Below are 15,658 nucleotides of genomic sequence, written 5' to 3'. Positions count from 1 at the left end.
CAGTGACTAAATTGTACATCACTTATTTATTTCTTTAATCAGTGATTAAACTGCGTATTCGATGTAATAGGCTTGTTTGTTAGAGCTGCTCCTCGTCTGGGATCAAGACGAGCAGCAGCCGCTGGCGGCAGGCGTTGACGAAAAACTGCGATCAAGTCGGACAATTTTCGGCTGCCTTCAAAGTATGAACAGGAAGTCACAGAAAAAAAACAACTTCCTGTTAGTTCCACTCTTTAGACTAGTTTTGATGTGTGTGTTATATAAATACAATTTTGTACTATCAACCACACAAAATATGTTTTTGATTAAACATGAGACAAATAGTCAACAATCAAGCGTTAAGTATTACAACTACACATAAAATAAGGAATTTTTACAAGTGGTGTTTGCTGTCAGATCTAAGAACCAATCAGCTCTCTGATGTGGCGACAGCCACGCGTTTCCCATCATGCACTGGGCCAGGCAGTCTGTGGAGAGCTGCTGCAGCGCCCAGCTCCAAAATGGATGGTGGCCTTGTTCTCGTGAGAGTACCGTTGAACACGTGTGCATGACGTCAGAGCAAGTCAGACACAAATCTAAGCGGCTTGCAGATTATAGCAGATTTTAGCAGATTATATGGCTATATTTTCATATAAACTTTATTATAATTTTATCTACAGTTTATTTATTCTGAACCTCTTTCACATGGACCTGGATGACTACATGGGCCCCAGTGCAAGACGCCGTCAGGGGTCTCAACCGGCCCTCCAAACAAACACTAGTCCCGTTAGTACGCACTGAGGCCAGTAGCCTTGAATGCCACCGTCATCTCATGAATATTAAAATCAGTGTGTGTGTAGAAGTAGCACTCAAACAGGTTTTGCGTTATTATCAGCACTTTTAATAATTACTCAGAGGCACAAATACAATTTACAGGGCTAACTTCCTCTATATATGTGCACCCACAAGTGACTTCCACACACATTCTCCAGCACCGAAGCACTGAAAAGGTAATTAGCTTTGTCTATTAAGTGTGTGGAGGTGGAAAAGCTCTGAAAATCGCTCTAAAAATCTCCCGCACGCACACGCACACACAGACATACACACACACACACACACTTTTCTTTCACAACTGTCATCAGTTCTGAAAGAGAGATGCGATTGAACATGTTTCTTTTTCTTTATTATGTCTTCAGCCTCAGTGACACCTTGAGGTAGATAACATTGTCCAGTCACCTCAAACATTAGAGCTGTGAAATACACAAACTGCTGAAAATCATCTTCACCTCCCAGAAAACTTAGTACATCGTTTTAGCGTGGTCCGTTTAGAGTTTTGTGTGTTTCATGTTCTCTTGACGCACAGTTGCTGCTATTCAGCTCAGGAACCAGATTAAAAACAAAAAAACATTCTTTAATAATTTATCTTTACGACCTCCAATGTTTTAAACTTCCTAAAAACTAGACAATTTCAAGTTTTACTGATGCAGACTTTTTAAATCTTTGGCAGCTAAAATATGAAACTGAACAAGCTGCAACGTTTCAACTTCATACAGGGTTCGCTCTTAAGAGACCATTTCATGGGTACTTTCAGTCTAGGGTGCCACTGTTTCCTGAGAGGGTCAGTCCTGTGATACGGTGCGTTTCTGAAGGGTCGAAACAAAACACATAAAACTCGACATCCGCCAACCTCCTCACACACTCCGTCTGCCCCCTTCCAAAGGAAAAAAATAATGAACACTTAAAGTAACAGTAACAAACACTACTGGAGAACTAAATAGTTACACAGGCGCACATCAACAACGGAACAAAACACAACAACAACACGGATGTTGCCGAGCTGACGATCAGAAGTTCTTGTTTTCCCCCCCGCGAAGACGTGCAGGAGAACACGGCTTTCTGCTTTACAAAATACTGCAGCTAATTTGAAAAAAAGAAACTGTGGAGGTGCACGAGACAAAGGGTTTAACTTGTTTGTCTTCGTGCAGTTCATAAGTACAGAAGGTCTGAAATCTCCCTGGTGCGCTTGCTCAATTATTCATTTGCTATTTTTTTTAGCATTCTAGGTGGGATAAGCTGTATCATAAAAAGATAATTATAGTGTTATAGTATACTTTTCATTTTTTAAGATAGTCAATGTAAAAACCAGCTGTTGCCGTCCAAGATGCTCTAAGATGTCTCAGTGATACTTCCACAGTTTCTTTCTGAGTCATTTTGGCACTTTTTCTCCTACACATGCTCGTTACAATGAATGTACTCTGCTTAGTACTCAAAGCCTGGAGGAGTTTGGTTTGGTAACTTATTATAAAAACAACAATGAAACACGAGCCTGAAACAGTACGAATCACCTGCTGTCTGCATCCTTTTCCCTTGAGCTCATTCGTTGCCATCTGGCTCGTGTTATCTTAGTAGAGTGTCGTGTTGACCGGTAGGAGGTGTCGCTGCAGGTGACAGAACCGGACCGAGAGCACACCATGAACTAAGTGCTGAGGAACGCGTTGTGCAAAGTCAACAGTGCGGTTACTACGGCGATATGGGATGAGTTGCTGCGATGCACGAGTCAGTTTGTGCTTATACGTTTTACACTCTGCGTCCTACAATCTGCTGTTTCATTAAGCTACTGCACGCTGTCGAACAGCTCTGGGAATTAAAAATAATCTCCCAACTGAGCTCTACTTCAGTCACCATAAATATGTATACATGTGCATTTATTATGTCATTCTAGAAAGCTGACAAAAGGTCCGAGAGTATTAGCTATGGCTGTTTTCCCTATTAAAACAAAAGTGTTCTTCGAGGGTCGGCGATGTTGAACACGTTTCAGTACCACATATATGAAGCAGAAGGTGATCCAACATGTGGTGCACGTCCTCCCTAGCCGGTCGTTCACGAAATCACGGCCGCAGGACACTACGACTACAAACGCTGCTAAAGGAACGGCCTCTGAACTACACCCTTGTTCTGCGACGTCCGTCAACGCCTGCTGTTAAAAAGTCATTTTAAATGACAGCATTGAGCAGAAACGGTGATGCAGAACATGCAGGTCACCAAACTGTATCTGATCCAGTATTAAATATATCCAGTCTACAAAACCTCTCTGGAACTTGTCCCCTCTGTGCACCTCCCAGAATGCGACACAAGAAGTTCACGTCATAACGGCACACACACGTTCCCTTCCTTGCGGGAACGTGACGACACAGACAACAAAGGGAAAGAACACAAAAATGTAACATAACGAGGGCTTCTTTAGCGTTAAAAGAACAATGTTAAAGTGTCTCTATGCTCTATTCTCCTTCTGCGGGGGCGAGGGGGGGGTCTGTGGCCCAGTGTGGACACACACACACACTCAACCAGTCCTTCATCCTGGGGTCCTTCAAACACGAGTGGTCCCGGCTTCCAACCCCCCCCCTTCATAAAAAACAAAAATTAGGCTTCCTCCACAAAAATGCCCGGTGACCATGGCAACAGCCCATGTGTGCAGGATTGGGTATGAGAGTTTTTTTGTTTTTTTAAGAGTAGATGGTGATGACTTCGCGGCCGCCGCCTCGAACCATGAGGACCCGGTTCAGACCCTCGAGGAGAACCTCCAGGAACTCCATGTCTGAGAAGACAGCGGTCAAGAAACAAAACACACGGTCGTAATTTCACTCACAACTGTATGGCATCACCTTTTATGATAAAGTAGTACACCTGTTTGATAACAGTTGCCTTATTAAATACATCCAGCAGTAAGTGAGCAAAATTAGCCTCGGATTGGAGTTGTGTTTATGCCCACCTGATGAATGTCAGTCCAGTATTCACCTTTTTTTAGATTGGAAATATCTAACAGAAATGTCTGACTCTTTAGTCTTTTCCACTCGGCTCGGGCTAGTAAATCGGGCTAGTAAATATAGCCCGATCGAGAAAGTGTTAAACAAATCGGTTTTATCCTGAGCTAATAATGGAAGTAGCTGAGGAGAGAGCCATCTCACTTCCTCCTCATCTCTGTTGAGAGTTGAAAGTGCCAAGTACCGATCGGGAACTTGTGAGGACAAATGGCAGCGGGTTACGACAAAGGTTATGAGCAGTTCATTTGGCTGGGACTATAAATAAAAGTAGTAAAAAGGCAAGTGAAAACTTGGGCAACTTCTGTTCTTAGCTGTTTGAAGGATACAGTTCTCGTCTCCTCCTCTGTTCCTGGGCGGTCCGGGCATATTCAGCAGAACCAGTTGAGCTCCCTGCGACTTGTTGACCACCACCTCGTTCAGCTTGACCGCCGTGTGCATCCGGCGAACATTTGACTGGTTCCTAGTTTGACACGATCACAGTGAGAAAGGCCAGAAAACGTCTAGTCACTTTTTTATACAGTTCTAAAAATAAAAAAAAGGTCAAGAATTATGAATTCAAATGCTAAAAACAAGGCATGGTTGAGGGACTTTATTACAAATAAAGCGGCAGCATTTTCAGACAAAAGGAACATGCAGTATCGCACCTTAAGCCAGATAACGTGTTTTATTGTTTAGTGTGTCATAATATAGCAATTGTACTGTACATGCTGTAGTAACTAACAGCATCCTGTTTATTAATAGTTAACAATGTAAAAAACAGGTCCTCTTTAAATGTTGCCTCTTTATTGTCACCTCCATGATGTGAGAGCAAAAGCAATGAAAGCACATGACAGAGACAGACACAAGCCATTTATCATGAACTAGATTATTTCACAACATTCTGCTTTCCTTTCTACGGACGAAAAAAACATTACGATTTTCATGTCAAGACCAAATGGAAATATATATTTTTGGTATTTACTATTCACTTTGAAAAAAGAAAAATGGAAAGCACAAAGTTGCTCATGCATACAAACAGTTTGAACAGGAAGTCCATGCATATTAGAACACAACATGGATGCAGACACACAAAACCACCCACAGATGCGAGCATATGAGCTGGAGGACACTGAACAAAAAGCCACAGCCACAACAGAGGCACACACAAACAGCCTAGAGCAAAAAAAAAGCAACTTACAGACTCTCCCACTCTCTAGAAGGAGAAAAATGGGACAAAACAATAGAAATAGGCTTAGATGCTTCCTACATTTGCTCGCTTCACCACAACGCATGCTTCTGACTGTCCCAAACGGCTCGTACTGTTGCCCAAAGGTGACTCACCGAAAAACCCAAAGGAAGTGAAGTTTAAAAAGTAATTCCTTCACATCCTGTGAGACAATGTGCTTTACGGTGACTCAGTGGAATGAAAACATTAGAAGCCAATGTGAGTGGACTGGTGACACACCTGATGAAGCCCACACACTGACAGTATTGACCACAGACTGTATAGAAAGAGGGACAATATGACGGCTTCCCCCAAAAGTGAAGCCCAAAGCTTTGTTTACCCCGAGTGGCTGGCTGCAGTATAACTCAGAAGTCCTTTTTTTTCTACAAAGTTTAGTTTAGTTTTAAGAAGGGGTTGAAAACTCAGAGGAAAGTTAGAGGCTCAGGAATGATATGTAGCGTTTAAAGGAGAGACTAACTTTCCACAACGATGATTGTCTGTCTTTATATAAAGATCTTTATATGAACGTCTGTTTAGAAAGCTCGTAATATACAGACTTTGGTCTGAGTTTGCTAGCTCAGCAACTTTTCCACTGACAGTAAGGCTAGCAAGCACTGTCTGGACTTTGTATGTTCATATCAGTGTCAGCAGACACACACAACATTTCGCGAAACACAAATCTTTTGTGAAATATAACATTTTAATTTGATTATACATTCATACAAATAGGTATTGCAGCCAAAGAGCCACGTGATGCTAATGTACAGCAGCTAAGTGGCTAACACTAACTTGCTGAAGGCGTGCTCACGTCTCACAATTGGTTCGGGCAGGTGTATGGGCGGAACCTGAAACCTGCAGCTCCACAACCCGATCACAAGTGAGGCTCAAAATTGCATCACTGGCGCAAAACCCCGTAAGTAGGGTTGGGTACCAAGAACCGGTACTAATATGTCACCGGTTCCAAGACGTGTGGTACCTACCGGACCGAAACACAACGCAGATTTTGGTGCCTGAGCCGATTTAAATCCTTTTTTTTACACTACTCTGCAATGGTATACTGATACTAAAAAGGTCGTGCGGTACCCGTATGTTAAAATGATAGGATTTTGCATATTTTTAGTATCGATACTTTATTAAAATAGCGAGGATCAGAGCGCAGTCACTGCTCTGCTCCTACTCATGTTGCTGCATGCAGCGGGGCTCAAGGGGGCGGGGCTACCAGCGCACACACACTTAGCGCGTTCACAGAGTGATCGCTGGGGAAACATGAGTGCAGAAGCTTTTGCTCACCGTCCTCGGCTTGTTGGAACAAAGCTCTCCCAGTATTTATAATAATGATGACATGTTGTCCAGTAAAGCAGCAGCATTTGTAGAGTCCAACAGTTTCTGAGTGGAGTTTTGTTGCACACCTAGTTCTTATTAAAGCCACCTGATGCTTGTGTCCGTTTTTTAAAAATATATATAGTTTGAAGTTAAATTAGTTTGAAGCTGTAGAAAAAATTGCCTTGACAATGAAAAAAAGTGTTGGTTCAGGCAACGGTAACGTTTTAAAAGTAGCGGTTTAGCACCGGTATTGGAAAAAAAACAACCATACCCATTCCTACCCGTAATCGAGAATATTCATTGCTTCGTCTTTGTGCAGCGGGAGGATACGGCAGACTTCAGACTTGTGAGGATGCTGATAGTCCATCTCTATACACAGTCTATGGTGTGGACAGTATGGGGATGTGTTAGTCCAAACAGCAACACGGTGTGCATGTGATCTGCGTGGTCTGGCCATGCACGAGGACTGAAGTGGCTGGAAGTTCACGCGCGCACCAAATGCAGCCTGAACGCACACGCCATGCAGAAGGTTGTCCCAATTCACCCATGTCACTATTACCACTACCACCACCTTCCAGTGCTCTACGCGTTTACTCGTCAGACCCTTCCAATACTTGTTCTATTTTGAAGTTTCAACTCTTGTTCAAAATGGTGCAAATGTCTCTCACCAGGCCCATGCCACAACACCAGGTGTTGTACCACTTTTACAGTATTTGTCAGCAACATAAACAGTAGGCTCCTTAGAGCTACACATCTACAAGGAAAAACATCTACTTTCACCCCTTTTTTAACCCCCCAAGCTACAAAGGACAGATGATAGCCTGGTGTTCAAACACAACGTGTACTTACGGTTTCATGTTGAACAGGTCGCGCACAGCCACGTTGGCGTTGCACTCGCGGTTGCGGTTACGCTCCATGAAGAGCTTGTCCTTGGTCCAAGTCATGTGCACCCGGTCGGGCCCGGCCTCGGCCTTGTCGTTTATCGTGGTGTGAGAGGCAGTGTTTCTGTCGTGGATGAGCTGGGCCTGGAGTGGAGGGAGAGGGAAGGGTGAGGATATGGAGTTTGACCAGGGAGATGCTCCAGGGGAGGGACGAGGTTAAACTCGAGAAGACAGGAGGTGAATGATAAATGAGAGGATGACAGGGAGAAAGTCCAAGATAATAACAGAAAGACAAAAGAACTAAGGGAAATAGACGACAAAAATAGAGGTGAATTAAATAAAAAAAGAACTTATTGGTCAGAGAGAGAGAGAAAAAAAAAGGATAAAGGAAGAAATTTCCTTCTACAAGTTGGGTGAAACCCTGCTGGACAATAATACAAACCTGATTACAACAAAAGACATGGACTACGATCTACACTGAAGGTCCCAACAAGGGTTGAAAGACAACATTCATGGGTGACTGACAAGAATAGAGAAGTGGTGGTGAAAGTGAATCAGTCGAGGTGGTAAAGTATGACCTAGCATTAAAATCAGATTCCGGCCTTCCAAAGACGATTACACATTACTTAAAGTGTGGACCCTAACACAGCCTGTAGTGCAGGGATAAAACAGCACAGCAGAGTGGGATTTACTACATTATTAGAATAAAGTGTAATCTGGTTTCATTACATTTGACAACAACTCTTATTGCTTCTGCTCTTGATCTCAACAGTTATATAACCACAGCCAAAGACAATAAATGGCAGTGCTATTATTATTATCTGCCATCATTAAGATAAGAATTATGGCCGCTGTGCTCCTTGGTACCAGTTTATGTTTGATAAATGCCTTGATAAAACACAGGCAGCGCTGGTAAAACAGCAAGCTGACTACGTAACCTACATAGGCCTCGTCGATTAGAATAGTCTGTTTTGGATGTGGTAAACAACATGCACAGTCTTGTTTTGGAAGGATGCGTGATAAGTTTCTGGAAACATTATCCTGCTATGACAGCGGTAAAGGTGGGAGGCAGGCAGGAGGGGTGGGAGATGACTGGGATGAAGCTAAAATGAGAATACAGTATTGTCAAGTCAGAATAATGAGTATGAATCACTCCTGGTCTACAGTTTGGATAGTAGCCATGTGATGCTGTAATGCTCCATCATAATAAAAGCACTATGTTGAGGTTTCTGAGACAATACTGTCCACTCACGCTTGTTGAGTGGGTGGGGATGAGGTGGGGTTATACGGTAGATGGGGCGGCAGTTTCAAGGTGCAATGGGCTGGTGTTCACAAAGCAGTTCTCAGTGACTAAACAGTTAGTGGCGTTACTGTCAGGGCAGAGACTGGACCTGAATCATCCAATGTACAAGGTGGGCGCTATCTGTAGTCGTGAACCAGCTTTGCTTTCTTTAATCGTAGGCTTGTTTTGTTAGCGGCCTTATGACTCATTTTAGACTTTACAATGACTGACTTGTAGTCCTGGGCTGACCGGGATGTCATACTGGTCCCTTTTCTACGCAGACCAACTGGTTTTAGCCTAACTGGAGCCACAGGAAAGCAGCTTAAGCTGTGATGTAACACAGTAACTCCTCATCTAAGTACCTTGAACTAGAGCTAGTATATGGTATGCACATGAGCTGACGCTACGGATAAGACCACAGATGGCCGAAAAAACACAATGGATTATCCAGAGGAAAACCTCTGCTTCTAGTTCCACACATTTTAATGGTGCTAGAAAAAAGCTTTTCCGCGAATAACATCTTTTTGAATTTAAAAAAAAAAGAAAAGAAACACAATTCACCGATTACTACACCATGGGTTACATTTCAAAGCCCAGTCTTTATATCACTTAATAATTGCACCCACAGTCAGACTTGAAATCAATTTCCTATGGCGCGCAGCACTATTACTACTCCTTCATGCTTCCTTCAAATCTGTGGATTTATCATACTGTGCATCATACCAGAGTATGTGACATGATCCATTTTTCTGCTTAATATTGGGAGTCAAATTTAAGTCCAGATTTTTAAAACCATGATGATGATGAAAGTCATTCCAGCAGTCAAAAGACAAGTGATGACTGCAGCCAAAGATCCAGCTTTGTGAAGACGGGTTTGCATATCTAACAGCGAGGGACAAATGGGTTGACAACATCGGCTACCTCGTCCTCCTGATTGTCCTCCGTCATGGAGGACGGCCGGCTGCGGGTCGTGCTCGGGGCGGCGCCCGGGTTCTTCCTCCGGATCGAGTTACGTGACTCGTCAGTGATACTCTGAATCTGAGCGGCGTTGCCCAGAGAGGCGATGGCAGGTGAACAAGGAGAGGGGGCCAATTGTCATGTAACGCAGTGGTAGGCCAGATCTACTACAACACTGTTCGATTCAACTACGTGGTTATTAAAGGAAATTACATACTATAGAATCTGATCCGTGAGATATCGAAGCAACTTTGATGTGATGATTACACTTGCAAACAAAATTTAGTAACAATAAATGCCATGTGCTTGAAGATGTTCATGATCTGATGTTATTAGTATCTCATCTAATTTGCCTGTGTTGAACTAGAATTCATCTGCAGACAAAGTGACCGTGAGTGCAGGACTGCGTTACCTCTCTCTCCCTCTCAGTCCTGGAGAGCTGCATCTGTTTCAGCATCTGAGACCTTTGCTCCATCACCAGCGTCTTCTCATAGGTGAAGGCCGAGATGTCGTTATCGTGCTGCGCAGAAGAGGACAGAAACAAAGTGTGCGCACACACACAGACACAATGAGCCCTTTAAATTGCAGGAATACTGCGTCATTGACTTTAGACCAGGTTTTTGATGGTCAATGGTACAATCGCCCCCTGCTGCCTAAAGATAGCAATGCATCAAATATGCACCTGACCACATCTAATTTTTAAGACCTACACACCCATAGGTGCATAGACTGCCGCGAGTACATTTGACTAAAAGACAATTTTCCTATAAGAGTAAAACAGAGGTTCTGTAGTACTGATACAAAACAAAGCCAATTGAGAAAAACAGTTTCTTGTTTTTGAGATTCAGGACTTTGGGCTACATTCTAATATGGTGATGCATCATTACCGTTGCAGGATGCAATGCAGTGTGCTATTCTTTCACGCAAAGTCTCACCATTTCCACCACTTCCACTTCTGCATTTAGTCGCAGGTGGTAGAGGAACATCTGGAGATCCTTCTTCATTTGGATGCTGTTATCGTCCATCTGGGCTACAGTGAAGATGCGCATCTTACACTTCCTCCACACCTGGACGACCGAAAGACAGCGTTGTTATGGAAGAAAGCCGACCGGGAAAAGCAAGACCGTCAGTCCCGAGGGGGGGAATAGATTAGTGAGATAAAGCAGGACCGAGAGGAGGAGGAGGAGGAGGGCAGAACGTGTCAAGGAGATAATTCTCAAATGAAGTGAGAAGGATTCTGCACAAGCGTACAGGAACGAAAAACATGCAACAATGACTTGTGGGTGTCGAGGGTATATCAGAGATATGCACCGACCTTGTGCTGTCGCAGCAGGAAGGGGAGCAGCATCAGCATGCCTCCATCGTGAACCACCCACCACACGTCGATGGTGCCCTCCCCTAAGCGATCCAGGTTGGTGGGGAAGCTGTCCACATTCTTAGCCACGAGCAAGGCGTGGTGGGCTGCTGTGGACTCCCGCACCGTCTCTGGATGGACAGACGGAGAGAGATACAATGCAAGATGTATCATCCTTACTTCCCATGCATTTTCTGAATCACTTTGGATGGAATTTTCTGTCCACAATACTCATCTGATTCATGCGTTTCCCTTGCTACATATGTATTCCAATTTATTTTTGAACAGTCAGCTCAGTACCTATGAAGTTCTTCCACGACTGCGGGTCGTTGGCCTGCCTCCAGGTGCCGGGCCAGGCCATGAGGATCGTGTTGTGCTTCATGCCTCCCAGCCCCGCGGACTGGATGAGGTGGGAGACGCCGTCTCGGAGGTTTGACGATACCACGACGTGACAGAAACCCTTTGTTCGCTCTTCTGACATAGCAGACTTGATGTTCTGGACAGATAAAGACCGGAAAACAGAAAACAATTACCATTCAGCCCTCATTAGTATCCATTCAAGACTAGTCATAAAGACAAGGCCCATGAATACAGCAGTCTTTGTAATCTGGAATTTCAGTCTCTGCAGGAAAATTAGTCTACTGATTAAAAATGCTTTTGAGAACATAGTCTAATCAGTTGCATAAAATTAAAAAAGACCTACGCAGTTTGGCCAGTAGGTGGCAAAATTCACCTGCAGTTTCTTCTGCTTATGCATGCTGATGTACACATCTCCAACATACCTGCTCAGCCTTTCTGGCCTCTGCATCTTTGGTGAGATAGGTCCCCTCCAAAACATTGCCAACGATGGTGAGGCCTTTGCCTGCCTTCAGCTGAGTGGTGAGGGACAGCAGGCGGGGGTGTTTTACTGCTTGATCCGAGTCAAGATTCAGGAGCACCAGCACCTGAGGCCTGGAGACAGAGAGAGATAGAGAGAAAAGGAAAGTCAGATTTATCTGTCATAGTTTAATGCTGTGAAAAGTGCATTACTTCTAACTTTGCAGGGAGACCTTTGACACAAGAGGGGCAACTGATAGCACAGTAACCTTCAATGAGAATCAACTGTCAGAATCAACATCCCATCCCTAACAATACACACTGAGCGTGCCAAGAAGATGAAACTGGTTTGGTGTTTTGGACAGGCAGTCTGCAAGGTCAGCTACTTCAGTAGAGTATAAAGACTCATCAACCTCCTCTGTCAGATTAGGACCAAGAGATTACTTAAATTCACCCTGTGTCTATTTCTGTCTCTCTTTTGTCCACCGCAACGGTGACAGGTGGCACTGTGTCAACTGTGACACACACACACACACACACATCTATCTTTGTGAGGACCTTCGCTGACAATGCATTCCCCAGACCTTACGCTCAGTTTATCCATCGCTAAATGTCAAACCCCAACCGTTTAAGCTAACAACAATCTCAGAACCAATTAGCTATTGGTCTGACAGTGTTTGAACCTCTGGCGACAACAAACAATATTTCTGGTTGCAGCGGTGGAGCCAGCAGATAGCCAGGTAAAGATTTTCTTCTCCTTGTGCCGGTTATGGTTTACAGTTTGATGCGCAATTTGAGACGCAATATTTGAAATTGAGTTATGAGATGGCGTGTACGACCGGACTGTTACACAAGTAAGCAGTTTACAAGTTGATAATAACCAATTTAAAAGTTATCATTATTGTCAGAGGATAGCTGGCAAGTTCCCAGACAGCATTTTGGCCAAACCAAAATGCTTCCGATACCAAATTCTTATCCCATTGCCGGCAGATTCTCGCTTCATATGCAGATATCTGTCATGAGAGATCAACCTAACCCTTATTAATACCAAGTCTTAGCCTTCAAACAATCCAAAAATGCCTTCCCTCTGTTAGTTAAAAAACTTGTTTCGGTCCTCACAATTTAGCAGGCACAAAGACACACACGAGACACACACGAGACACACACGAGACACACACCTCCAGTTCTTAGTGTGCGGTGGAGCCTCCTCGAGGCGAATGAGGGCGTAGCGTGCTGCATTGAGCGACAGGCCACGGATGCCGTCTCCCCACTCCTTCTCTGCCCTGCAGAAAACACATGATGAACCAAGAATTATGAACAAGAAGCAACAACATGTCAACACACACTGAATGTTAAAACAAAACCAGTGGGTGTATTTCAACGGTTGAACACTGTTTTAATGACGTATTGTGTGCTGTTTTATTCAAAATGCTTTGGATATGTGAGAATATAAAGCAAGTACCTTTTTGTTGAGCTCAGCAGGGTTTAAAGTAACATGAAATATAATTCTATTAAATTACATTTTATGATTGAAATATCTTATTCTGAAGGATCAAACTGGCTGAGAGAAAATATATTATTCTTGGATAATTTAAGAATGAAAGAGAATCTTGTTAAATCTATATTTTCTCCAGCTCCAAAGTAGCTTAGGTAAATTATGAATTTAAAGCTGTATATCTTGCCTGGTAAAAGTGTAGTCATAGTAATAAATGTCAAGATGTCTTTGACATTCATAATATCTAAATTGATATTCAGTATACAATGTGTGTGCAGTTTCCCAGCCTATTTTTTTTAAATCATATTTGAAGTCTCACAATCACGAGTGTAACGTAAATCACAAAAATAATTTTCAAACAATTCTTACCCTCTGTATTCAATGTATTTGTAGATGCAGGTAGCGATGGCCATGGCCACAATAGCATAATACCAGGAGCAGATGAACATGAGAGCAAGACACAAGCTCATTCCCAGGAAGGACAGAGCCCTGCAAAAGAAAACAGTTTACAACTCTAGTAACCACAGTTACAGAAAAAAGCAAACCAGATTAAAATGCACAGCTAGGTGGTCCTGTAGTGCCAAAGTGATCTCAGTACAGAACCACAAACCCCACTGAGCAAACTTCATGAGGAAAGTCTCGGTCGTCTCAGCAGTAGGTCCCTGACAGGTTACACACACAGTATGTCCTTTTCCGAACAGTTACCTTGATTAAAATCACACATTTTTGGGGTTTGAATCATTTAGGATAATGCAAGTACATAATAAAACAATAAAAAACACAAGCCTCATTTCTTTTAGACATAATGCTGAAAGTTATATAATATACCTTTAAAAAATTCTGACAGCCTCAGATTAACCTCAGTGACTTTGAATAAATAATAACTTTGATAATGATTACAAATTTAAATAATTCAATAGTTTTCTCTTATTTTAACCATGATAAAGTAAATGTGGAGAGTGATTAAGTATATCCTGAGTAATTTATCACCCACCAGTGGTAGTATTTGAAGCGTGGCCTCCAGTTGGGCGTCCGCAGCAGGGTCTGAAGTGCACAGGCCAGGTTGACAAACAAGTAGCACATGAGGAAAAACCTGTGGGATCAAGACATTCACTCATCATCTAAATCTCCACTCTATGACCAACTGTACAAATAGATCATAAGACTTTTTCCTGCTGCTCTCGCTTGATATAAGGAGAGGATGTAATGCGTCTATGTAAACAGATACTGACATGGAGAGGATTGGAGCCACGGCATCCAGGGAGGCGATGAGGATACCAATCTCACAGATACCAGCGGTCAATAGCAGAGCCCAGGTGGGTTCTCCATTAGCTTTCCCATGACCAAACACCTAAAACACACACGGTTGAGTTTGAAATTAAAGCTAAAAACACATGAGGCCGGGGACGGCTTTGAGTGCATCTGTGTTGACTGTGTGCGTCTGACCTGCAGGAACGGTACGATGCCGTCTCGTGCGATGGCCTGCAGCAGGCGGGGGGCGCCGGTCAAACTTTGTAACCCCGCTCCGCAGCAGGAGAAGAATGACCCAATTACAATAACCCAAGGTGAGGGCCATGATAGCGTGCCTATCACAAGGTTCCCCTTCACTGCGTCACCAAACCTGCAATGCAAAAACAAACATTTGCACTAATTGGATCTTCTGTTTCCTTTTAAAGTGATTTATTTTTCAACAATTCCAATGTAAATATTTAAATCAATAGGGAATGTAACTTAGTAGCAAGTATTGTGGGAGCATGTGCATAAGAGCATGTTTTACATCACTAAAAAGGGTTTTAACAACTTTGATGTTTTATAACATCAATTATACATTTCAAATCAATAAATGCCTCGTCTTAAAAACATGTAGACCGTGCTGTGTCTTCAAAAATAAACAAATGTACAACTCAGCTTAATCAAGATGAGTTGATGAGGAAATTAAATTACTTTGCATAAATAATATTTTCAAATAGTGATAAAAAGACATTGTGTATGATGAGAACAATTAAACTTGTGTTTTCTGTCTTACAACGGATAACACTGATGTTATGCTTTCTTTTTGTCATTGTCATCAAATCCCTTAAAAAGAACCGTAGCAACCGTGCTTTAGTCAATCTGTGAAAACTTTACAATCTACCCAGCTGGTCAGTGGTTCTCAGCCCCAACCCTGTTCACCCCTATTCACCTCAATCTCAGAAAACTGGTCACAAATAGAAACTTGCATTGTGAAAAGAGGACTATATTCCCATGCTTCTGTGTCTGACTAATGGGGACAACACTTTTTTTAAACTAGACCAGTTTACATTTTATCCATATTCTCTTACTTGTCTCGAAGAAGAACTCCCTCAATGCAGGCACCAAACAGAACCACGCACGTCACGTCTGGAAAGCACTGTTCAGGAGAGTACACTTAACCCATGGGCTGCTGTAAAGTTATCCATTCTACACACAATTGTACAGGTGGTACCAGCTCTGTTGTGTTAGGCCTTGAGCGGCTTTGAATCTTGTTCTAAGGGCACTCCTGCCAACCACCTATTAACCGGGCAGCT

The 15,658-nt window shown here is 43.0% G+C and overlaps 1 protein-coding gene across 5 annotated transcripts in view; it reads right to left on the bottom strand.

Moving 5' to 3' along the window:
• Window positions 1–1,145: 1,145 nt before the first annotated feature.
• Window positions 1,146–15,658, bottom strand: part of slc12a7b (solute carrier family 12 member 7b) — a 62,127-nt gene continuing 47,614 nt past the window's right edge. For 3 of the 5 annotated variants that reach the window (XM_068581277.1, XM_068581279.1, XM_068581280.1), the window contains exons 11-25: window positions 15,434–15,491; window positions 14,559–14,733; window positions 14,345–14,463; window positions 14,107–14,205; window positions 13,482–13,601; window positions 12,796–12,900; window positions 11,584–11,752; window positions 11,102–11,297; window positions 10,763–10,932; window positions 10,383–10,514; window positions 9,860–9,967; window positions 7,177–7,352; window positions 4,978–4,992; window positions 4,127–4,260; window positions 1,146–3,574 (exon numbers count right to left, since the gene is read on the bottom strand). In XM_068581277.1, coding sequence (XP_068437378.1) covers window positions 3,483–3,574; window positions 4,127–4,260; window positions 4,978–4,992; window positions 7,177–7,352; window positions 9,860–9,967; window positions 10,383–10,514; window positions 10,763–10,932; window positions 11,102–11,297; window positions 11,584–11,752; window positions 12,796–12,900; window positions 13,482–13,601; window positions 14,107–14,205; window positions 14,345–14,463; window positions 14,559–14,733; window positions 15,434–15,491 — 1,868 coding nt within the window. In that variant the 3' untranslated portion in view covers window positions 1,146–3,482. Of the gene's footprint in view, window positions 3,575–4,126; window positions 4,261–4,977; window positions 4,993–7,176; window positions 7,353–9,411; window positions 9,529–9,859; window positions 9,968–10,382; window positions 10,515–10,762; window positions 10,933–11,101; window positions 11,298–11,583; window positions 11,753–12,795; window positions 12,901–13,481; window positions 13,602–14,106; window positions 14,206–14,344; window positions 14,464–14,558; window positions 14,734–15,433; window positions 15,492–15,658 lie in introns of all 5 variants that reach the window. The other 2 variants (XM_068581281.1, XM_068581278.1) reach the window with 2 other exon arrangements.

Source organism: Clinocottus analis, unplaced genomic scaffold, assembly GCF_023055335.1.
Source record: "Clinocottus analis isolate CAN_PGR_092001 unplaced genomic scaffold, fCliAna1.0.p SCAF_18, whole genome shotgun sequence".
Classification (NCBI taxonomy): Eukaryota; Metazoa; Chordata; class Actinopteri; order Perciformes; family Cottidae; genus Clinocottus; species Clinocottus analis.
Note: the sequence above shows the minus strand (reverse complement) of the source record. Positions and strands in the feature narration are given on the sequence as shown.